The 24,644-nt window shown below is 54.1% G+C and overlaps 1 protein-coding gene across 2 annotated transcripts; it reads left to right on the top strand.

Annotated features, from left to right (window-relative positions):
• Positions 1–2,158: 2,158 nt before the first annotated feature.
• Positions 2,159–23,949, top strand: TOGARAM1 (TOG array regulator of axonemal microtubules 1). Of its 2 annotated transcripts, none has more exons than XM_044436954.1 (21): positions 2,159–2,261; positions 3,409–3,543; positions 4,974–5,282; positions 5,814–6,076; positions 6,457–6,689; positions 8,089–8,192; positions 9,841–10,008; positions 10,501–10,599; positions 11,400–11,578; positions 12,392–12,548; positions 13,149–13,226; positions 13,433–13,586; positions 14,170–14,275; positions 14,767–15,002; positions 15,633–15,791; positions 16,964–17,090; positions 18,067–18,185; positions 20,346–20,535; positions 21,744–21,963; positions 22,430–22,516; positions 22,837–23,949. In XM_044436954.1, the coding sequence occupies exons 2-21, from the start codon at positions 3,414–3,416 to the stop codon at positions 23,088–23,090; spliced, it is 3,372 nt and encodes a 1,123-aa protein (XP_044292889.1). In that variant the 5' UTR covers positions 2,159–2,261; positions 3,409–3,413; the 3' UTR covers positions 23,091–23,949. The 2 variants fall into 2 exon arrangements, with proteins under 2 accessions (XP_044292889.1, XP_044292888.1); XM_044436953.1 differs by having other exon boundaries at positions 20,343–20,535.
• The last annotated feature ends 695 nt before the right edge of the window (positions 23,950–24,644 follow it).

The raw sequence follows: 24,644 nt of genomic DNA, 5'->3' as shown, positions 1-24,644 counted from the left end.
GGGTCGAGGAGTACTCCTAAGCTGCGGACCTTGTCCCTAAGAGGGAGTGCAACCCCATTCAGGACAAGGTTCAATTCACCCTCTCTGAAGCCCAATCCGCCAACCAACAGGACTTCCGTCTTGTCTGGATTGAGCTTCAGTTTATTGGCCCTCATCCAGCCCATTACCTCGGCCAGGCACCGGTTCAGCACAGCCACTGCCTCACCTGGATTGGTGGAAATCGAGAGGTAGAGCTGGGTATCATCAGCGTACTGGTGATTCCGCAGCCCACACCTCCTGATGACCTCTCCCAGCGGTTTCATGTAGATGTTAAAAAGCAAAGGGGGCAAAATGGACCCCTGCGGTACTCCGTGGCATAGCTGCCATGGTGCAGAGCCATAGTCCCCCAGCACCACCTTCTGGAATCGGCCATTGAGATAGGAGTGGAACCACTGCCAAGCAGTGCCTCCAACCCCCAATCCCGCAAGCCTGTCCAGAAGGATACCATGGTCAATGGTATCGAAAGCCACTGAGAGGTCCAGAAGAACCAACAGGGACGCACTCCCCCTGTCCTTCTCCCTGCACAGGTCATTGTACAGGGCGACCAAGGCAGATTCAGTACCGTACCAGGTTAACAAAATCTGGTATCTTCTGATCTCTGGCTTAGGGGATGTTGTTCTCCCTTTGGGGATTTATCTGCTGCTGCGGCCCAGAGTGGCAGGAGACAGGCGCATCCTCGTTTTCAGGACAGTGAGTGTGGACGGGAGGCAGAAATTGAATTTAGAACAGCGGGGCAGGACTCTCATGATGGGTTCATAGAGGTCGCCAACCGCTGGGCAAGGCTTGATGGCGCACAACCACAACAGTGCGCAGGAGTCTCTTCTGCATGTTGTGGCCCCCTGTCTTGCCACTCTTTTGCTCCAGGCACCAAAAAGTGTGTTGAATCGTAGTGTGGGAATAACATACTTTAAAACAAGTCCGAAACCAGAACTTCAATTTTGAGGATAAGACAAGGGTGGAATTTGTGGGGACTTCTAGTAATTTGTACAGGACTTTTGCTTGAATACTGCAAAAAGGGCAAATTTCTAGAACTAGAAAAAAAGTAGTTTTATACACATTTTTCCAGCTGTCAGGAAAGGAAGCTCTTCAGCAAATCCTCACCATTCGACTTTGGCTGCCCCACTCAGGTCGGGCTGTTGCCCCTTCCACTTGCTCAACCCCAGGCAGGGTATACCTTGCAAGGAGAACGGGCGGGTGGTGCGGAAGTCGGGGCAGTGCAGGCGTTCCCACTGGGCTCCAGGGCCTCTTGCCCTCGCGGACTGTGGCTGTAAGGAAGCAGACCAGAGGAGCTCCGCTTACTCCTGAGATTCCGCTCTGTTGATGGGAAATGTCGTCACTCGGAACAGTTTCTTTGCAATAATGTGGATTTCAGCACTGGGGACGGAATTTCATTGTCTGCACTTCACGTGTTGGTTAATTTGGAGAGAGTTGTAAAGCAGCGTAATTGCCATGACACAGAATTAATTGTTGAGAAAAACTTTCCAGGGTAATGGAGGAAATTAATAATTACTTTCAGGAACATTCCAGTGAGCTCAGTTTTGTTACAAATTAACATAAATAGCCTTGCAGCAACTGAAGGAATTTGTGAGCGCTGGCAGAAATGAAGCAGCCCCTTGAGAGGGATGGTCAGAAAACCCTCTCTTGTTGGAGGGGCTGCAGGTGACTCCGTGAGGTCTCACGCTGAGCACAGTTCCTGCTGGTCATCAGCCGTGTTCCTTCCAGCACTGAGACTAGCCCGCTTCTGAACGCCGCTTCCCGGGGAGTATGAGCAGGAAAGCACCGCGCTGGCCTGGTGTTCTGCTTGTCGGTGTCCTGCGGGCAGCTGGTTGGCCACCCTTTGAACAGTAGACAAACGCTGGGCTGGGCCAGATGAGACTTTGGGCTAATTCAGAATTCCCCTTGTTCTGTCCCAAAGACTGGCAGAGAAGAGCTGCCGTGTCGGGACCGAGAGTGTGTGCGTTGTTCATATTGGGTTCAGCAGGAATGTTCAGACGTGAATGAATGGGTGCTGATTAACATGTTCTTTCTGTATGCTGCAATTTTTGTCCTTTTGTCTCAAACTTGTGCAGTAGTCAGTTGCGTGCAAACAGCAGCCTGTACCTCTGCTTTATAAGGAAGGCGTTGGATGGGAATTGTATGTTAATGCTGCCGCTTCCTTCTTGTCTTGCAGCTCTCAACATCGGACGATTCCCTTCACTCTCCAAAACTAGGGCCTTCTCAGGGTAAGCACTACCGGCGTGCCTCGCGGCGTGCCTCCAGGGAGGGGGTGCAGCGCGAAGACGGTGGCGCCTTTCCTTCGGGCTTGCTTGAGTGGGGTAGCAGCATTCCCGCCTCTTGTTTAAAGGGAGCCCCCCCCCCCAGCCTCTGGTCCTTAGAGAAGAAAAGAGCAGGCTGGACCCAGAAAGAACAGCTGAGCTCTCAAATTTGGGCTCCCAGCTTCCTGCACCCGCTAGGTGTGGCCCGGGCAAAAGCCACGAGGGCCCTGGATGCAGCAGATCGAGGTCCCAGCCCACGGCAGGTGGAATGTCCTCTGGTGGTCCGGGAGAATGTAAGTAATCTCTGTTTGTCCCTTGACCACAGAGAACATTCCAGACTCTTCCAGGTGCAGAAAAATAGTGTCAGCCTAGAGTGGCCTGCTAGGGACCTGGAAACCATGGAGTAATTGCGTTCCACTTCTGTGGTCAGAAGTGCCAGGTCTACACCAGGCTTGAAACACAAGGAGCAGTTCTTGGCAGAGAATTTGGAATGGTTAGTATATTTTAAACAGTGGCCTTTGAAGGCACTTGCTATAATAAGCAATCAACTTGCCGTGCCCCAAAAGAGGGAGGCGGCCATATTAGGCAAGCTCAGACTCGCTTCGCCCCATTTTTGATGGCGCATTGTGCCTCGGTGGCGGTTTCAGGGCCCGTTTAACGCAGTGCTTGGCAGGATGGGCTCAGCACACAACTTTCATGTACGTGTGTTTGTGCACTTGCATTGCATACTTAAAAGCACAGTGTGAAGTATTTCTGAATATTTTGTTTTTCAGCTTTCTTTGTCCCGAAGTCTCTGTTCAGCATTCTGAGAAGCAAAAAATCCCTTTTTGGAATGTCTTGGCAGAAAGGAACTCTGTTCTTTCTGCATCTTTCCAGATACATTCTTTTGCCTCGTGCACATGGGAAAAACCTTAAAAGGCTGCTTTTGGAATTCCTGGGAATATTTGCAGGAGGGATTCCCAAACATTTTTTCCATTTTAATTTCTAGACCCCCAAAGGTGTGAAATTCAGGGCAGAGAGTCGTTCCTTGCATGTTTTAAAGGTCTGTTTCAGTTTTTTGCTGTGGACAGTGCCAAGAAATGCCCTTCACTGGCCTTTCCCTTTTGTTTGAAAGGTACGATGGCCTCTCATCAGCCCCGTATTTCAGGCAAATGTGGGCTGATCGGTCTCTCGCACATGCGTGGAAAGAGCGGCAGTGTTGGTTCTGACCTGCAGTTTCTAGGAGTGAATAACCCCTGGCAAGATAAAGGTACTTGAGCCACATCACTGCTGGTTCCATCAGCGTTGTGCAGGTTGAGCCCCCCCCCTCCAACCCCCCCCCCTGCACCCCTCCCCCCCCCCCCCCCGCCACAGATCTGTTTCTGAAGGGTGGCCACACCGCGGGGTGGCCGTGGCAAGCAGCTTGCCTGAAACCCAGCATGTGGCTCCCTCCAAAGAGAGCTGGGATGGACGGCTCTGGCTTTGATGTTACCACATAAAAGAGCTGCAGGCAAGCCAGTTCAGGAACAGCTCAGTCAGTGCTACGGGGTGTCCGTCCCAAGCAGGAGATGGCTTCCAAACTGCCTCTTCTTGCTCATGCTTTAAAGTACGCGGGAAAACCTGAACCGGGCCTGAGCCGCTCCTTGCCTCTGTAGTGCCCTCATCTCCTCTCTATACTGTTCAAAGAGGAGGTGCAGAACACAATCCGACGCTTGGCGGTGGGTGTCTGTGCAGACAGTGCCGCGGCTCAGGCCACCGGGACTGGCACGGCCTGCGCTGACTGAGCAGGCTGACTTGCAGGGTTCTGATCCAGGGGCTTGTACATCAGACTCACAGGACAACATGCCCCTGTGCTGGGGAGCAGAGAATATCCATTGGGGCAGGTGGCATGCTCAAAACAAGCCGTTTGGTGCAAAAGGGCTCGTGGCTTGGATGGCTGCAAATGAGAATTGCAAAGCTCTGTGCAGACGTGGTGGGGGAGGCTTTCCCAATGACGAAGCTCTCGCTTGGGTGTTGAGGCACTCGGATATGCTAGAGACATGCAGGAAAGTTGCTGCTGCAAGACACCTGCTAGCTGCAAAGGTGTGGCCTGAGATGCTGACGGGGCCTCTGCTGGGCAGCCCATCATCATCATCATCATCCCTGCATAGAGCAGGGCTGCCAAAGAGTCAGGTGGGGCAGTCTCAGGTGCGGTGGGTGAGGTGCGGCTGCCCGGCGAGCGTTGCTGGGCGGTGCCGCCCGAGAGCCCCGGTCCCCGAGTTCACCTGAAGGGCTGCTCCGCGCCCCAGTGGCGGCTCCCGAGAGGCAGGACCGCCGAGCAGCTGCTTTCCACGCGTGGCAGGCTCGCCTGATCCTGGCCTGTTGCGGTGTGAGCTGGCTGGGGTGCTGCGACGCCTCGGAGCGCTTGTGCCGGGCAGGATCGTGGCCCTCTGCTGCTGGGAAGTGGGATGCCACGGCTCTGGCCCACACTCCCACCGTGTGTGGCGGCGTTGCGCGAACTTGTCTTCGTCCGCTGTGCCGGTTGGCCTAGTTGCTCTGGCAAAGCAAAGACGGCTTGACCCGGTGATGCTCGGAGCCAGCTGGTTGTGCCTGAAGCTTGCTTCTCAGGCCGATTCGGCGAGGAATGGTGTGTGTATACTTTTGCTTCTGCCTTTCCTTGGGCCTCATCTGGACCATGCATTTTGCTTCTCTTCCGATCAGTGTGTGCCAGTCGCAATTTCATCCGCAAGCCCCAGCGGGCCTTTTGCAGCCCACCTGAGTACGGACAGCATCCCGCGGGGTCTCATGCCGGCCAGGGCGCTTTCATCCTGCCGTCCTACCCGTTCTCGTCACCCAGGCACAGTCCAAAGCACTCCTCCCCTCCGGCTGATCCGCTCAAGAAGCCACAGAACCACCCCGTTAACTTCTCCAACTCCTGGCCTCTTAAGAGCTTCGAAGGGCTTCCAAAACCTGCTCATCAGAAGACGTTTTCCTGCCCGGTGGCAGGAGAGGATGCAGTTAAAAACCCTGGTAATAAAACTATGTGCTGCCTTCAGGACACGTGCCAAGTCATAAAGGAGGGAATGGAGGTATTTTGAAAAGCAAACAAGGAAAGGGCATCGCCAGGAAACCAAACAGAGTGGCGAACTGGATGGAGAATTCATTAGTAACACGATTTCTACCAGTTACGATTTAACAACATCTCTTCTTCAGTGGCAGTAGCATTTCTGTTTCCTGGCACAGTGCTATTTGTAGTAATTCTCCATCTAGCGCCAGTTTGACAATTTTTGTCATTTCTGGAATGGATCTACAGTAGAGTGAGTCTGTTCTTCGTATGGGAGTTGGGGGCAGGACGAGGTGAGGATTTCTGGGCAGCCCCCACCAGCCTTTCAGATCCTAGCTGGGGGGGCTGCAGAAGCCAGCGGGGGTGCTGGGACACTAGCGCATCGTCCAGTGGTTGCCTTTTCCATAAAAGAGCAAGTCATCCTTTGTGCGCACAATTGCCTATTTCCTTTGGTTTCAATGTGTCTCTGCCGTGTGTTGCGTGGTCTCTTTGTGCAGAGGCAAAGTCCCAGGACACGCCTCCGATTCAGCTGAAACCTGCCTTTGTGCGATCTCCGGCTTCACGCCGCGGCCTGAGTGGAACAAAACCCGTGCCTCCCATCCCCCGGGGCGTGAGCCCCTTGCCTGAGAAAGCGGAAGTTCACCTAGTGGAACACAGGAATGCAGAGCCAGAGGACCTGTGGCTGAACGGAAAGGATAAGAAGCTGCCCTTCGATCTGTTGGAGCTGAGCATCAGCGAAAAGGAGCTGGAGGAGGAGGAGGTGGGTGTGGCGCGAGGCCTCTGATGACCGGCGGGCCTGACCAAGCCGTCCCTGGCGCTGCTCGGCTGCGTGTACGCGGTCGATAGTCTGTCTGTTCCACGTGGCCTTGAAATGATGGGCTTCCTAAAATTCAGTGTGCGATTCAGTCCCGTTTCAGGCCCTTTTTCCCTTCCAAACTTCCACCTCGAGTCTTTGGACTTGTTCCTGTTGGCTATTCCTGGTTGCTGTTCTGGTGCTGTTTGTCAGCTCCTGGTGAATATACTAATGTCTGAATGGAAGGTCTGCTCTTCAGCCAGGAAGCAGCTGCAGAAAAGCAAAAGGGTCGTGCGGATTTCGTTCAAGCCATGCAGTCGGGATCGCGTGTCTTCCTTTCTTTTCAGATGCAGCGGTCTCTCCGGTCTCTTCGCAATAGCGCGGCCAAGAAGAGGGCAAAGCTAAATGGCAGCAGTTCTGACCTGGAAAGCCCCGACTCCGTGCTGAAGCTCGACCTGACGTCCGAGTCTCCTTCCTGCTTGTCTTCCCCAACCACCAGCTCCTACAGCGAAAGTGGCGTGTACAGCCAGGATTCTGCACTGTCCCCGCTCTCCACAGCCCATCAAGGAGTGAGAACAATGTGTGTGTCTTTCTCAGCGCAAGGCGGGAGGGAAGGGCGGAGGGGGCTCGTTTCCCCCATCCTCAGTCTAGCTGCAGGTGGGCTTCAGCCATGAGTCCGTGCCAGTCGGGGCGGCTGTCTTCCGGGAAGTTGTGGGGAAGGCCATGCCGCTTGGATAAACGAGCTTCTTGTTGGAGGTCACCCCTCTCATCTTTTCTCCTTCCAAGCCGGTCGGGGCAGGGGGTTCCAGCCACAGCCTTGAGGCTAAGCCAGGCCGACGAGGCGGCTTTGTGGTCCGGGAAGGGCCCCGCGGAGCTCACTGACCGAAGGCAGCGGGAAGAGAATGCCGGCTCTTAGGCGGTGGTGGCCACAGGCCACGGGCCGGTTCCGAGCGGAGCCCTTCTCCTGCATCCCAGCCCAGAGGAGGTTCTGGAGGCGCCGGGCCGGGGCCTGGGGGTGCTGGCCTGCCCCCTTGATCCTGCACTGGACTGCGCCACGGACCGTGCTGTGCCCCCACGTGCGGAGGGGCCCTGCCTGTTCAGCAGAGTTCCTCGGTGGCTGATGTGGCCTGGCTCTTGCCACTGGGCCGGCTGGCCTTGGCCATTCTGCTAAGAATTCTGACCCCCCTTGTCTTCCAGGGCTGCTTCAGAGGCTGAGGCCAGAGCCTCGGGGGGCGGCATTTTGGGGGAAGCAGGCCTGGCCCCAGCAATGTCATCCAGCAGTTGCGTACCCCTCCTGCAGTGTGAGCTGATTTTAAACTCGGGGGAGTTTGGAAAGCCGATAGGAGATTCTGTGGCATTGGGAAGGGTAGTGCGACTGGCGGTGAAGCACAAGCCAGAGTCGTTGCCTCCCAGACCAAGGACCCTTCCAGCGAGGGGATGCCTGCGCCAAGTTTCTGGGCTTCTCCATTCCTGCCTGGGGCTGCACTGGCCTGAGCATCATGCTTTCATGAGCCTGGCGATCAAAAGCAGCGCGGGCTGTCTTTAGGGACGGCCACAGTGCAGGCTGCGTGGGGAAGGCCTCTCCGCTCTTGCTCCCCTTTGAAGAGTCTGTCTGGTTGGAGATCGGGGGTGGGCTAGCCTGGGATTTGCACGGGCACAAGTGCGACTGAATGCCTCGGCCCTCTTCTGCCCAGAGAGCCTCTTCTCCTGTGGCCACGTGCCCTCTGACCAGGGCCGCCGCCTCAGACCCGTTCTGGGCTCAAGTAACGACTCTTGTTGGCTGTTCTGAGCAAAATGGAACTCTGGATTGTGTGTTCTTGAGGACGTACTTCTGTTTTCATGTGGGCTCCGCCCAGGATACTGAAATACATGCTAGATCTCTCCCAAATCATTCTCACTCTGAAGATGAGACAGTAAAAAAATGGAGCCCCTTGTGCAGGGTAAGGGCGAGCTAACGGAGTGCCTTCCTGTTGCCACAGGTCAGATCCCTTTCCGCTGCCTGGAGGCCACTCCCAGGCCACAGAGCTCTCGCTGCCGCCACGGAATCGAGGCCCTGCCCCTGTGGAACAGAGTCCCAGTGCAGGTATTCCAGTGCGCACCGAAGGCAGTTGAGCATCGCCGCGGCTGAGTCCTCCTCCTGTTCTTGCTCTGCTGTGATCAGGAGCTTGGGCAGCCCTGTGATGTGCTGCACCCATGGAAAAGCCTGCGCTTGGGTGGGGAAGCCAGTTTGGGAACATTAACCCATAGTGGGAGTCAAGCATGTAGGACTTTCTCATAAATCTTGCCATAGAGAAAGTATATACTGCCCTTTTTATATACTGCCCTTCACTAAAAAGTCTCAGGATGGTGTATAAATGCTTTTAATCAAACAATCAATCCTTCTCTGTGAAGAGATTTAAGGTTATTTATTTATCATAGTCATATCTCACTGCATATCTAAGCAGATGCCTTCGCCCTGGAACAGGAAACTTCCCACTAATAATAACAGAGCGAGAGAAAATGGGGACAGGGAGTTGTATGTATGTATGTAGGTAGACAGCTTATATGCCGCCCCCTTCGCATAAGCCTCGGGGCGGCTTACAATCATTAAAATTCCGCATATAAATACAAAAAATACATAGAATACATAAAATACATAAAATAGTGGAAAGAGCCTGGTCAGTTTAAAATCAATAAATAAACCTTAACAATTAAAATAGCGTTTAAATAAATAAAACGCTGAGTGAAAAGTGTACTTCTAGAGTGCTCCAGAGTGTACCTGCGTAACAGCCTTGGTTTCACAGGGCAACACATCACGATTAAAAAGCAAGCTACAGAGAGCTCAGTGGAACTTAATTCTGAATAGACACAGTTGGTGTAGTTTAAATACTAGATCGAAACAGACTCAAAGCTTTACTTGGGTTGTCAAAATAAATATAAGATAGCAGTTCAGTTATTTACACTTCTCTTCAACTGATTAGGCTTCAAGAAAATAAATAACAGTACAGATAAGAGCACGTAATTCTGGCCTGCGTGGAAAGCTGCCCATAATGTTTTTTTTAAAAAATGGATTAGTTACCTCAAAAGATCGGGAACAAGTTTGATTTTAGATTTGACTAGCACTGTACCGGTTCCAGCTCTCTTAATTCCACTGGCATCGTACCCTTTCATTCTCTCAGTGGCCAGTGCTATGAAACAATGCAATTCTAAACCATGAACATTTTCCGGCCAAAGCTAGAGCATTAGGAAAGGACTCCGACCAGGCTGTCTTGAGAACAAAGATGGGGTTGCTCATGGCAATTGTTTTCTTCCCCGTTTCCCTTAAATTCACGTGTACAGCTTGCCATAGTAGGGGAGGAAAGGGGGCATTTGGGAAGAGAAAAGGTGGCCTTGGGGTCTCCCTCGACTTTCTCGGTGCACCCTCTGCAGGGCAGCACGTTCTGTTGAGGCATCCGCAGCAAAGTGTCCTCCCACGACCTTTTCTTTTCGGCAGGGCCCGCCCCCCCCAGCTCCGTGACCAGCACCGGATCCTCACAGGATGCCCGTGCCTGCCCTCTCTCTCACTCATCGCATTTTATTTGGAGCAGACCCGTGTCCGGCTCTCGCGAGCGGGTGTGATGGTGCCTTTTCCCACTGGCTTGCTGCAAGATATTGCCAAGGGCCACGTGCCCAATGGGCATGTTACGCAAGCGAAATTCAGGGGGCACCGGGGCCTGCCCTTTGCAGCACTGGCTCTGGCTTCTGTTCCTCAGGGCTCTCGTCTCACGACAAAGTGACCTCCGGCGTGAGCATTAGTGGCCAGCGCCTCAGCTTTGGAGATGGATCAGGAGATTACGAAGAGGACAGCCTGAAAGCGATGCCGCCTGCTCTCCTCAAAGGGCAGGGCAAAGAACACCAGAGGCACTGCAGGTCCACGAAAGGTGAGTTGTGGGTGAAGAAGAGCCGGGGCCAGACAGCGGTGGCGTGCAGCACCGGACCTGACGGGCTTCGACCTGCTTCTCTGGGTTGCAGCTCGCGTACCCTTTCCTGCGCGCTCCCTTCGCTTTCTCTAGCTGCTCTGTTCATCACACAGTGAACGGCTACCTTCAGGTGCAAAATGCTGCAGAGTTGCCCGGGGGGGGGGCAGTGGATTTTCAGCTGTGCAAGGGGGCTGTGCCGGTATCCCGTGGGCGGGCATGTGCTGCAGGAGCATCGGCTTCTCTGCTTCTTGGAAGGAGCTCCATGGTAAGCTGAAAGAGCTCCTTCGGGTACGGTGCTCCAAAACAGTTAGCTTAGCTCTTGCATTCAAGAACCGTGGGATTTGGGCGCTGGGGAAATAGCTGCAGAAGCAGCTAAACGCTTGCTTAGTTTTGCGAACGCAAAGAAAACATAATGGAGAAACTCACATTTCTGCTGTATGTGTTCCTTTTAAGGATTTACGGGGCCCACTTCAAGTTTACAGCAGCTGGCTAACCAAGGGTTCCCTTCACCAAGTGCCTTGACAGAAGATGCTGTAGTTGTTGTTGGAAAAGGTATTTCTTCTTATTAGTGTATTCCTGACCCCATCAGGGCACCTTGCAAAATCTCAGTTTCATTGCAGCAAGAAAAAAAACAAAATATACTAAAAGTCCACTTACCAGGGCGATTCCTTTCCACCTCCCTTTCTCCTCTTTGAAACATTTTTGGTGGAGCAAGAGATCAAAGAATCTGTGCATGTATTTCTAACTGGGCCACGAACATGAAAGCTGCCATTCAAGCAAAAGCTGCTTGGTTGCTTTTTATCTGGGCTTTCGTTATGTAGCGCGCTGTGTGCTGCAGCGTGGTGCTGGCTCAAGGTGACAGAGAATTCCTCAATGCGCTCAAACGACTTTGGATTTCTGTGACGCGGGCAAGTGGATTCCATAGCAGACTAGCTTTTTATGAGTTGCACAGATACTGTGGAGTTGCTGACTTTAAAACTTTCTGGAGTATTTGCACAAATTTGCACTTGCATTAATACATTTTAGCACAAGTGTACATTTGTTGTAAAATCTCTATGAATGCATATGGGCACAAAAGGAAACAAATTCTCATGCAACATAAAAATACCTGATCTATCAGTGATCAGAGGATGGAACCAAAGACACCAGATGTCCTGTGCCTTGCAGCGGGTGTGGACGCCGCCACTGTGTAGGTGCTGGCAAGAAGTTGAGTGACTTGTGGATGCTGTGGTACTTAATCCTAGGCAGAACACAACTTTTAACAATGTTTTTAATTGGATTCCATGTATACAAGCATAGACTTCTGTCACGAGGAGGCTCTTCCCTGATAACTGAAGGAGCGTGTATTTCAGGAGTGTTTGGAAGCCCACCGTCCGCCCCGCTCACTTATGGCCAGTCCATACTGTTCTCCATGGAGAACGGAGACGCACCTTCCTTCAAGCAGAGGATGGAGCCTCTTTCTGGGATCTATGGGAGAGCCGTCCAGCAGCAGAGTTCTGCACCTTCCCTTGATGCGGAAAATGAAAGAGATGTAAGAATGGGAAACGCCTTGCTGGAGGGAGAGCGGTTTGCCTCAAAGTGGAGCGCTACAAGTGCACACGGGAGACGTGTGCCCACTGGTGGCTGCGCTTCGAACGGTTTCCCTTGGATCGCGGGACCGGGCCTGTGTCCCGAGTGCCCCGTTGTGCGCTGTGGGCCGAGTGGGACACGTTGCTGTGCTGCCGGTTCAGGTTATCCTTCCAACGAGCACGCGCATGCAGGCGGATCGTCATTGGCTTAAGGACGATCTGCTCGTAGTTCTAGCGGGAGTGCTTTCTGCTCATCCACAGCCACCGCTGTGTGTGTGTAATGCCAGTCTTTTGCGCTGAGAGACTCCAGCAAGTGGAAGACTAAAAACTCACCAGCAAACATCTTTTGGTAGTCCAGATTAAGTGTAGTTAGACCCTGTTTTTGCTCACTGTGATGAGCAAGATAAGGAACCTTTGATTTTCCAAAAGTCTCTGAATCCACGTGCGGTTCTTCTGTGATTGTGCATCTCCCAACGGATGAACAATGGCAGAATCTCTCACAGATGAACAGGAGCCCGTCCGCTGAATTTCTTTGTGCAGGGAGGCTGGAATGCGTTTCGCATTGGTGGCTGGACAGCAGCTGCGTTGCGTGCGGTGCCTTGAGCCGCCGCTCCGTGGAGCAGCCGCTGCTGCGCTTGCTCAGCTGCACGAGCGAGTCGTCCGTGCCAGTGTCTAAAAAGGTGGCGGAAGGAGGATGGGGGGAAACCGTGTGTGTGCCTTTCCCCACTAGAGCGCCAGAGCGCTTCATCCATTAATACGCCACTTGCTATTCTCAGATCAAAGTGGCCTTATCCAAATCTGCCCGGGAAAAGATGAGACTGAAGAAGAGAGAAGAAAAAGAGTATCAGGAAGCTAGAGACCTTGAAGGAAAGGAACCAAGCCCTTGGGAGTTACTTAAATCAAGTGAATCGGAGAAGATGGCAACAGAAAGAGGTAGTCCATGCTCTTTTAATGTGGTTTCCAAAGTGGCTGGGAGTCAAAGAGCTCTCACATAAACACATGCGAGTTATGGCTGCGTTTTTTTAAAAAATAAATGTTTAAACATGTAAAAATATTTTCCAGTAGCAGCATCTTTTGCTGCACTGCGCACCACTCTGGAAGGCTCCGCACTGCTCAGCTGGCGAGGCAGCACGGAGGAAGGTCCGGGGCGGAAGAGCCCTCTGGCCCGTTTCATCCTGGATGAAGCGTTCACACACGTGACGTTGGTTGAACGAGAATAATGAAATGAACAGCTCACGTACTCGTAATACTTTGAACAGCTGTCTCGTTCTAGTTTTAATAGATTACTGCTGCAGGCGGAAAGGAGGATTTTGGTCTAGGGCTGAAGCATTCCTGCTGTGCTCTGCACTATAGCTAACGTGGTTTCTTTATCAGCTCATTCTCTCTGTACCAATGTTTGAATATAGAGATTAGTTTTTACTATATGACAAAAAGGTGGGGTAGAAATACGTCAAGAAAGCTTTGCTTTGAGGGTTACAGTTTAAGGGATCCATGGAGGAGTGCTGATAACCACCATGAGTTCTTGGTTCTCAGGGAGTGCCCTTTTCAGTCCTCGGCTGAAGAGAGCGTCAAGTGTGAAAAGGACTCCACCATCCCTCTTGCTGGAATCAGGTACACCTTTGCTGCTCCAGCAAAACTGGGCTGGCAGCGGGGCGGGGGGCAGGTGTGTCGCGCCTGCCGTTGGGGGGCCGGCCGGCCCTGCTGATGCTTGCGCCTGCCTGTCCCACCGCGAAGCCCCGGGCCTGCCGCATTTGTGCAAGCCGGCCTGCTCACCTGTGGCAGAGGCTGGTTGCATGACCAGGTGGGCGATTCCGCAGGAGACGTCTCTTCCCATTCACGGATGCCGTTCAAGGATCGGACATTGTCTGTAATGCACAGTGCGGAGATCATGGAGCCGTCAGAGCTGAGACCTTTCCCCAAACCTGAAATTGCTCTTTTGGAAGCGCTGCAGTATCTCGCTGATCATGACTGGTACGTTGCCTTGAGCCGGCCTCTTCCGCTCTGCCCCTCCAGCCTCCGGCCGTTTTGCAGCCTCGGCAGCGATGCGTTCGTGGTTTTGATCTCAGCAATGGCAGCCTCAGCCAGGTTGAAACTGGGAATTTCCCACCCTCCATAACTGGAACTTAAGGAGGGTGTTAATTTTTTTAAACTGAACTGTCCTAAAAATGCACCGCACTTTTATCACCCGTTCTCTCAGCTCATTTTCACATTAAAACAGCTCATTTTCATTGGGGATGCTTGCCAAGAACTTTATTCAATTTTCAAAAATCCTTTCATGCCATCTTTCAATGTAAAGTCTCCTCAAGGTAGTTTGAAAGGTGAAATCTTTAAACAGTAAAATATAGAACTAATTAGCAGTCTAAAATATTTAAAATTACAGGTGCTGTGAAGGCATCCGTAAGGGGGAGTGGAGCACTGAGCTGTGAAGGCGGGACCTGTCTGGGACAGAGCCAGGCACATGTCCGGGGCAACGCAGGGAGCTTGCTGGCTGCCTGTGGGCTGGGCTGTTTGCGTAATTGATGTGCGTTCATTGGTTCGCTTGCCTCAAACGCAGGGAGAAGAAAATTGAAGGCTTGAACTCAATTCGGTGCCTTTCTGCTTACCACCCCGACGTGCTGACTGCGAAGTTACACGAAACCAGTCTGGCTGTGGTTCAGGAGGTCAGTTCTCCCTACCCCAGGCCTCTTCCTTCAAGCCTCGGCCCGGAGTTTTTAAAGGGAGTGCTGAAGCCGCCTGGTATTTGCCACCGGCCACTGCGCTGGTTTGCATGGTTTGCGCTTCAGTCCTTAGCTTGGTTCGTTTCATGCGCCCCCCTCCACTCTGGCCTGGAAGGATGCACCAGTCAGCGGGTTTGCCTCTTGCACAGACTCAGCATGCGAGCACATGGGATGCCCCCGGGGTCCTGCCCTGTTGAAATCAGAGTTTTGTGTGGATGCCTGTTTGTGTCTGCCAGCGGGGCGTCACCTGGAGGGGATGCAGGAGAAACGGGCTATTCCCGAGGGAGAGCCTCTGCTTTCTCAGAGGGCGGTGGGGCCAAGGGGCCTTCTCCCATGCGTGCACACGCCACTCTCCGCCGCATTCCAGAGGGGGGACTCGAAGGCAGCCGTTGCCTCTCGCCACCCGTGACCAACCCACTCTTCGCATTTTGCAGGTAAAGAATTTACGTTCGGTCGTGTCCCGGGCGGCTGTGGTCTGCTTGGGGGACCTGTTCAGCTACCTGAAAAAGAGCATGGACCAAGAGCTGGACAGCACGGTGAAAGCCCTCCTGCACAAGGCGGGGGAGTCAAACACCTTCATCAGGGAGGACGTTGACCGAGCCTTGAAGGCCATGGTTAACAACGCGACACCCACACGCGCGCTTTCCTCCCTGATCAGCGGAGGCCAAAGGTAACGGTGCCCTTCGGGGTGCAGAGGGGGCCCTGTGGAGCCAGTGGGGGTGGCCAGACTGCTGCTCACCAGATCGTCCGGGCACTTGGGTGACCTGTGCCAGGCCAGGCAGCGCCCCTTGTCTCGTCCGCCTGGAGGCGCCACGGGCAGAGGTGGGACTTCCGGTGCTGAGACGGACCACTGCTGTGGATTCCTGCCCTCTGGCGAGGCCGATTCGTGGCTCTTCGCCTGCGTGTAGGCGCCCTCGGCAGCCTCCTGGAGCTTGGCTTGCGCGCTTCCGCCACAGCCGCTCGCGAGCGCACGAGGCGAGGCGAGGCAAGGCCAGCTCCGTTGGCCTCTGGTACAGAAGGGCCAGTCAGTGTGAGCGGCGCTTGTGTCCAGCCACACCACTTACCCCTGGCGTGGGTCCCGCTGGCCGGAGGGGCGCGGGCTGGTGCCTGGGTGGCCGGGTTGTGTCGCCCTCGCGGCCCCCGCCCTGTCAGTCACTCCAGCAGGGGCGTGGCGGGTGGGGGGGCGGCTTGCGCACGCCTTCTGGAGGACGGTTCCGGCCCCGGTGTCCTGGGGCTTGGTGCTGGTGCCTTTTCCCTCTGGATGCGCCCTCTTCCCATGACTCCTGCCCATTCTCACCAGCCACTTGAACACAGCAGTGAGAAGATGTGCAGCCCAGCACCTCTCCGACGTCGTGGAGCACATGGGACCTGGGCGTGTGCTGTCAGGCCTCAAGGATGTCACTGACAAGATACTGTCTGCCGTGGCCAAATTTGTCCAGGACGGCTCACAAGAGACAAGGTGAGAAGGTGGGCAGCGCGGGCTGGAGCCTCTGAGCGAGTGCAGAGCGGCTGGCATGCTGAGAGCACCCGCTCCCGTGAAAATCGAGGCTTCGCCCTGCGTCCAAGGAATATTTATTTTATTTTATTTATTTATTAAAACATTTATACGCCGCCCCATTTCTCACAACATGAAGAAATATCTAGGTGGCATGACAGAAATGGCTGAAGGATCAGAGATGAGGAAAGAGATGAAACTGCATGTGTGAACATGTATTTCCAGATCTTGGGAGGGAATGATTGAGAAACAGGCAGTTCCACATCTTGCAGCTGCCTTGTTAGACGTGCGGTGTGCCTTCCCACCGCATTGGGGCATATTGTGCCATTGGTCAAGACCTGAGTTGCAGTCCCGTTAATGACGCTCGCCTTGCGTTCTCACTGTTCCGGAAGTCCTTTTTATTCTCTGCATTTGTATTATTTTATATGTAGTTTCCCTAGTTTTTGTTTATATGTTTTTAATTTTTTGGCTATTGGGTGGTATAAAAACAAAATAATAAATTTTAAATGTAAATAAATATTTTAAATAAAAATAAATTTATTAATATATGTGTGTGTGTGAGAGAGAGAGAGCACGCACGCACGCATTTAGTGCACGTGAGCTCCAGAGCCACGTCTCTCATGTGGGCGAGGCGTGCTGCTTGACTTAGAGGTGTGAAGGTCTTCTGTGGTTTGGATCCTGGCCATGGGAGGCTCCCCCCCCCCCGCACTTCGCATCAATAGGCTATGGATCATGGTTCTGTGGCTAAGCCGCTGTCCAGCTGCTGCCAAGAGTCTGTGGTTAAAGAACCTGAGGAGCAAGGAGAACGCTGAAGTCCCCGGATGCCTGGCGCTGCAGCCTGACTTCCATTCCGGCAGGGAATTCTCACAGCGACCCCCTTGCTGCCCCAGGGTGATAAGGGGGCGGGGGGGCCGTTGGCAAGCCTGTGGTCCGGCTCCCTTTGCGAGGTCCGGCACTTTGTTTGCGAGGCCGTAGTGGCTCTATGTTTAGGACACCAAACTTTAGCCTATTATTATTATTATTATTATTATTATTATTATTATTATTATTGGATTTAAATTAATCGGGCCTGATAGAAATGTCCCCGGTTGCCTTCATGGGCATCCATTAACCAGACTGATTTGTGGCGGTTGCAGGTACTATGGCCGAAAGATGCTCTTCACTTTGATGACACACGCGGACTTCGATAAGATGCTTGAGAAGTACGTGCTGCCGAAGGACTTGCCTTACGTGAAGGAGACCGTTGGCAGCCTGCGGCAGAAGGTGTGCCATGAATGACCCCACATGGTAACCTGTGAAAATGGCAGGCGGGAGGAGAAGTGGCGTCTCGGGAGCGCGGGGGCTGCACGGTCTGGCCAGCTTTCGCCTTGCACGGGCGGAGCAGCTCTTTTAAGGCTTCCCTGTGTTGTTCTGCCACGGGCAGAAGGCCTGCAGTGCCGTCTCCGGCAGAGGCAGGCTGCACGGGTGTAATGCAGAGGCTCTGCGCTTCGTGGGCATCTTGAGCTGGGAAGTTGGACTAGCACCAAGCTTGTAACTTTTGATGCCTGGTCAAACCCTTCCTAAGAAATGTTGATCTGATCATTTTTAAACTTTGTTTTTATTCTGATTAAGTAGCCACTGCTTCTGGTATTCATAAATATTCATAGAATCATAGAATAGAAGAGTTGGAAGGGGCCAGGAAGGCCATCAGGTCCAACCCCCTGCCTCTGCAGGACACCACGTTACACCACCCCGCTCAGAGGGCTGCCCAGTTTCTCCTTGAATGGCCCTAGAGTGGGAGAGCCCCCCACCTCTCCAGGCAGCTGGTCCCACTGCCGTATTGCTCTGGCAGTGAGGAAGCTTTTCCTGATGTCCAGCCTGAATCTGGGTTGTTGCAACCTGAATTGATTATTCCATGTCCTGCACTCTGGCACCAGCAAGACAAGATCTTATTCATATAAGAATAAATCATGAGGCATCCTTCCTGCATCTTTTCATTTAAATTAGCCAGGGTGGTGAAGTTTTGAAGATTTCCTAACAATTAACCTGCTTTTGTCAATTGCAGTTGAAATTATCTGTAGCTCAAAAGCTTCTGCGCTTACTTTTTCTGTCTGCCCTTTCCTCTGTTTTCTCGAGTCCTGCATGTTTTGTCAGAACTTTGAAGCAGTCTCCTATACCTCTGGGTACTTTTTTCTGTGAGTGACATGATGCAATGTGCAAATACGAACCAGTATCCTTGGTTCTTGTGCTGCCATTTCAGGGGCTGGGAGAGATGCCGGTAGTCACACCCTCGGCCAAAGGGAGGCGCTCCCACACCAGCAACATGGACAGTTCAAGATCAGCCTCTGTGTCGCGAGAAGCCCTCGGTGCTGGTGACAGGTACGGCCGTGCCGCGTGGTTCCGGGAGTGCGTGGCCAAGGCGGTGTGGAGGGGGCCCGGGGAGAGCAGGCGGTGGGGCCACGTGGCTCGCTCCAGGGCTGCTGCTGCTGCTGCTGCATCCGCATCCCGCTTGTTCATCTTGACGTTTTTGCCTTCTGCGAGGAGCCTGCGACGGCTTGCGTTCTCCTCCGTCACGGCTTATCCTCTGGGGAGGCGAGGCTGAGGGCGAGCGGCTGGCCCAAACTGCCCCAGCGAGAGCCACTGCCAGGCGGGGGGTCTCGAACTGTGACGGGGATCCGTCTGTGATGTCGTTCTGTGACGGCGACGGCTCTGCCTCGATTGCCCGCCTGACGTCCTGCCAAGGTTTTTCAGGGGGCGATAGCCCTCCCGAAGGTGCAGCCGCTCGAATCCTCCGTGGCCGGCTGGAACAGCCTGTGGGGCCTTGCGTGCAGGCTGACCCAGGCCACCGTGCTGACGGAGTCTGAGATGGGCAGGGCTGGTGCGCCGTCCGCTTGCGTCGTGGCCGCTGCTCCACGAGGACCGCAGTGCTGGCAGTTGGCCACTTCCTGGCACGTGATCTCTGCCAGAGCTGGGCCTGGTGTGGGACTTCCAAGGTGGTCTGTCCCTCCTTGCAGGATGCCGAGGTCCATGAACCTTTGCAGCAAGCAGTGGTGAGGCAGGTCTTGGAGAATCCGTATTTCCTGTCGATCCTGTTGTTTCGGATAACGGCTGGCAAATATTTGAGAGCCGCTGCGGTGTAGTGGCTGAGAGTGCGGGCCTGGGACTCGGGAGGTCTGGGTTTGAGTCCCCGCTCGGCCAAGGAGCCTGCTGGGTGACTTGGGGCCAGCTGCAGACGCTCGGCCCAGCCTCCGTCACGGGGCTGCCGTTGTGGGGATCAGACTGAGGGCAGGAGACGGAGACTGAGGCCAGGTGCTTTGAGTTCTTTGTAAGAAAAAAAAGCAGGGTAGAAAAGTAGTAAATGTCACGTCTGCCATTGTTGGTCAAGATGCTCGAGGAGGCAGCGGCCTCTCAAGTCCAAGCAGCTTTGGAGGATACGGATGTGGATTTGCTCCCATCAGGCACTGGCTGCGGTGACTGGGTGGCAACGGCCTTGGCCACGCTGAGTGACGGCTGATGCCAAGGAATGGATGGGGGAAATGCCCACTGCAGGCTCTTGACCTGAGTGGCACCCAGCACCTTCAACTGCAGCATCCCTCAGTCCCTGAGCAGGGTCGGGTATGGGGCAGGGCCTGCTCCTTCCTGGAAGCTGGAGCGATTTCAGAAGCTGGGTCCCACCTGGGACCATCAGCCCAGGAAGTGCCAGGCAGTTTTAACATCCACGTGGAACTGCGGGAGGCCTGGGTTGGTGAAGGAGATCCTTGGCCCCACCTTTCCTTTCCACCCGTCCGTCCTGGGAGGACGTCAAGCTCATTCATCCCTCTCTGGAGGCTGTTTCGGGGTAAGTGAGGGAGAACTCGCTGGGACTTAATCCAGGCAAAATGGAGGCTCTGTGGGCTGGGAGACCCGCTGCTCCGGATGAAGGTTTATGGCTGGTATGAAATGAGTTTGCGTTCCGCTCGTGTGGAGCCTGGGAGCCCTTCTGCACTCCGTGCTAACCAGGCACACCTAGGTGGGTACTGCCCAGAAGTGCATCTCACCAGCAGCAGCCAGACCTTCGCTGTGGTCCTGCCTGGAGAGGGTAGGTGCTGCCTTGGCTCCCTGGACACTCGTGCCGTCTGGGCAGGATCCTTGCCGCACACTGCGTTGCCCTTGGAGAGCTTTTGGAAGAGCCGCGTGGTGCAGAGGGCCATAACCTTTACAACTTTAGAGGGACTAATTCAGCTGAACGACCTCCTCCTCCTGTATCTTCCCTCCTGTACTGCAGAATCAGCGGGAAGGGGCTGCCTTGGCTGCTCTCCTTTGGAGACAGTTAAGTGGACCAGAATGCCGGAGGAGGCATTTCCTGTGGTGGCTGCGGCTGTGCACCCCCCTCTGGAGCGGCTGCCGTGGTGGGAGGGGCTTTTGGAAAGGCCCCCAAGACTCGCTCTTAGGAGATGAACTTTAACTTTGAAAGCTGCCTAGGAAGGATTCCTGCTCTGAGAGACAGCATATGTTTTAAATAACAACAACAACAATACCCTGTCATGTCTTTTTCAGCAGAGAGAGGAGAGAGGTACGCGAAATGTCCAGGAAATTAGTTCCTCGCAACACCTTGGAAAGTGCAGAATATGTGAAGATCATCACGACTTTACTGAATGCAAAAGACTTCCGCGATCGTATCAGTGGGATTAAGCAGTTACTGGCAGACACAGAGAGCCACCAAGACCTTGTGGTTGCAAACATTGTGAAGGTAACAGCACACAGAACCCTCCACGCCGCATTCTCTGTGGACTGAAGGCTTCTTGCTCTTCCGTTGGCCATTAGATAAGAACGGAGGTGTGCCTGTTTCCCAGCGAATGAGCTTGCTTGGAGCCGATGCCGGGGCCTTTCACCCCCAAAGGGAGAATTGTGCCAAGAGCAAACATGGCCGGGGGAAAAGCAAAACAGCATCATATGGAATAGACCTCTGTGAACGAGGCGGAACCAGAGACCCCCTTAATCATTCTCCCATGTTCCCTCCTTTCTTCTCCCTGGCTTTCTGCAGGGCTGCAGCAGCCTGCTCTCAGGAGCCCTTAACAGTCTGAATGCTTTGGATTCATAGTGGGAACTGGGCGCACCCTTCCCGGCCTCATGGCTCCCAGTCCCCTTGCGCCCTGGGGCTTGAACAGGAGCCTCATGTCCTGGTATTTAGTCCTCGCCTCCTTTTCCTCTCCCTTGTCCCTGGCCCATCGAAGTCTGCTGAAGGGGAAAGGGACAGAGGGTAGCGATCTGCTTGCAACAGAGCCACCTTTTAACCATTTGCTGATCGGGCTATCATGGAGCATCTTGTCCAAACCTTTGCTGCAGTCAAGGCAGATTATGTCCACAGCATTCCCACAGTCTCCGGAAGGTTACCCAGTCAAAAACGGATCAATCAGTCTGGCAGGATTTGTTCTTGAGGAACCTGTGCTGGCTTCCAGTCATCCCTGCCTTGGTGACTGTTTTACAATCTGCTTCAGAATATTCACAGGGGTTGATGCCAGACTAACCAGTCTGCAGTTCCCGGGTCCTTCTTTTTGTCCCTTTCTTGAAAATTGGGATAACAGTCCCCTCCGTCCTACTCAGATTTGCACATAAAAGGCCATCCTCATTATTTATTACGGTTGCAGCTTGTTAATTGTAGTTTGTATTAATGAGGTTTAAAACTGGTTTACTTTTGTAGTGAATGCAAGCTATTCGCCTGCAAAGTTATTTACATCTTTGTGTTTTGTCTTTCAAGGAGTTGTAAATGACTAGTATTCCCATTTTAAGAATGGGAAATTGAGGAACCTTGTCCTGGCAAAGCAGGACCCCACCAAGCTGTAGTTATGCCATCATAATCGTGTTGCACTTAGATGAAAATGCAGATGGCAGGCACTTAAAACTGCTTTTGTGTGAGGCAGTAGATTCCCAACGGCTGTGGTCATGTGCGTTTCCTAGATCTTCGATGCCTTCAAGTCCCGCTTGCACGACTCCAACAGCAAAGTCAATCAGGTTGCCCTGGAGACCATGCACCGGCTGATTCCGCTGCTGAAGGAGAAGCTTTCCCCGGTCATCAATATGCTCATTCCTGCTCTGGTGGACAACAACTTGAACTCTAAGAACCCAGGCATCTATGCCGCCGCCACCAGCGTCATCCAAGCTCTTTGTCAGCACTTAGGTAATACTTTTATTTGTGCAGCTGCTGGTCCAGCTTTAGGCGGAAATGTTCTAAGAGAAGCTCTCTGTCAGGCAGGATCTGAGTAGCCATGGACTTCTGTTTCCTGTCCCATTCCACAAACAATGCCTCTGTGAGTAGCCCCGATGTTTGGTGCACAGACTCTCTGTCCTGTGCAGAGAGGGAGCTGACGAGGGCCTTGTGTTTGTATGCCTTAGGCCAACTCTGAAGTCGCACAGCATGGGGGAAGCCGCACCGAAAACACTGTGGATCAGTACTGGGGAGGGCGCCGATTCCCGAGGCCTCAGTGCGCACGCTTGCCTTGTGCCAAGAGCTGTGGAGCCCCCAGATTCGCACCAGAGCCCCATGCACTGTTTTCTGTTACCCAGGCAGTTGTAGGCATCCAGGTGGGGTCTCCTGCGCATCCCACTCACGTGGTCTTCTGTGCCCATTATTCCCCTCCATCTAGATGGTTATCTGCTTCTCCAGCCGTTCTGCACAAAAGCTCAGTTTCTGAACGGAAAAGCCAAACAAGACATCACCGAGAAGCTTGCCGGTAAGGCTCCCGGCAGATGGGCGCTTGCGTTCTCTCGCGCGAAAGAAACCTCATAGCCAGGGCAGCCCGTGCTGTGCCTCTCTGGTGTAGCTTGCGCAAGATCCCGCCCTGCGTCGGTGGTTCTGCCGCGTCCAGGGCAGGGGTCTGTGGTTATTTGGTGACCGTTCTGCCCCCTTCTCTGGACATGGCGCAGAGTACGGGAGGCTCACTTCAGGATGGCGCTTGTGTGCAGCTGCGGCATGTTGGGCCACTTGCTGGGGAGGCATCTGTGCAGTGCGATGGACGGCTCACTTTCTCCTCCTGTCCCTTCCCGAATCCAGATCTCACTGCCGAGCTGTATCCCCGGAAGCCTCATGCTGTAGAGCAGAAAGTCCTGGTGGTCCTGTGGCACCTGCTGGGCAACATGACGAACAGTGGCTCCTTGCCTGGGGCGGGAGGAAATATCCGGACGGCTACGGCGAAACTGTCAAACGCACTTTTTGCACACATGGGTGACAACCTGTTGATCCAAGCCTCGTCCCAGCCCCCGCACATCAAGAGAACTCTGGAGGAATTCCTGGACCAAGCCACCTGATGCTGGGGGGCCAGCCGGAAGCACACCACTCTGCGCCAGCGTGCGCGGATCATTCTGGGGCTGCGTGAGTTCACTGTGCCTGCACTGTACCGTGTTGCAGCGAACTCGGAGTGCCTGCTTCTCTGTCAGCCCCACGGACTTGGTTTCCCCGTACGAGCCCAAGGCCGACACCAAAATCAGTATGACCCTCGCGGACCCCCTCTGCTCCGGTGCTGTTCCGAGATGCCGTGGCGCTGGGACCGGCTCTGCGGAAACAAGCTCAACGCTGCTCCCTTGCACTCTCTTGGCACAGCCCCCCGCGTCGACTAACGAAGACGACCTTTTGAAATAGGAATCGTTTTAATCATGCAATCATGTTGTAACATGTCTTCTCGTTTAGCCTTAAGAGGAAAACCATCTTTGAGAGACATGACTGAAGAACGGGGTTTTGTGTGATGTTTGTGGAAAAATGCATTTTTACCAATCACTCCACTTAAGATGGTGCAGCGCTCGCTCGCTCGCTCGCTTTTGCTGCTGTCCCTGGATTCCCTCCGCTTGATGCCTGAGTGGAACCGCCTTGACAGGTTACAGTGAAGCACGTTGACCAAACTATATTGGAAAGACGTGGCTTTCACAAATTTTGAGCAACATCTGAAAACACACGTCATGTGTTGAATATAGCTTCCCTATCTCAGTGTGAAAAACATTACAGAATTTACCTGTCCAAAATTTATAAAGGTGTTAACTTTTCTGCCCTGCTGTGCAATCCTCAGCAATGTAGTGCCAGTTCTTCTGCTCTCAAAATTTGACATCTACAAGTACTGTATTCATTGGAAAGAAAAATGCTATAAAAATAAATGGATTTATTTCTGTACAACCACATGTGTTAAACTTTTCTCCTTCCTCTCTCTGCTTGACCTGAGACAAGCTCTGGCCATCTTAGCCCTGAAAGTTGATGGCTGTCTCTACAGAAACCACTGCTGCGTGCGAGTGTGTGTGTGTGTGGGGGGGCAGGCGGAGGGGGGCCAGGGCAAAGAAAGGGCTGCTACCCCGGTGCCGGCCAGTGACTCTGCTGCCATTCCCGGGCAGCGCTGGAAACGCCTGCAATGAACAGAGCCAACTGCAAGGCCGGGCGGGGGGCCGGCGGGCCGCGGGCAGAACCCGGGCGGGGCAGCACGAGATCGCGCCGCTCGTTCGGGAGCGGGCCGGCGGGTGCCGATGGGCCGCGTTCCCACCCCGCTGGGAAACGCGTGTTCCGCGGCGGCGGCCGCCCCAGAGAGCGCCAGCGCGTCCGGCGCCTCCCACCCGGTGGGCGGGGCGGCCTTCTGCACGGGCGCAGAGGCCCCCTGCGAGGCCATGTGGCGACGGGGGAGGGGCCGGGAAGCGAGGGAGCCTTGGGCGGCCGTGCGCATGCGCGGCGGCGCGGCCCCTCGCGCGCATGCGCCTTCTTTCCCGCCGCTTGCGCAGGTCAGGCCGGACCTCCGCGGAGGCCGCGAACAGACGCGCCTGCGCAGACTCTCGCTCTGGCGGCGGCGGCGGCGGCGGCTCCGGTGTGTGGCGGCGGCCCCATGGCAC

The sequence above is a fragment of the Varanus komodoensis genome, unplaced genomic scaffold, assembly GCF_004798865.1.
Source record: "Varanus komodoensis strain SLA01 unplaced genomic scaffold, ASM479886v1 scaffold3, whole genome shotgun sequence".
Lineage (NCBI taxonomy): Eukaryota > Metazoa > Chordata > Lepidosauria > Squamata > Varanidae > Varanus > Varanus komodoensis.
Note: the sequence above shows the minus strand (reverse complement) of the source record. Positions and strands in the feature narration are given on the sequence as shown.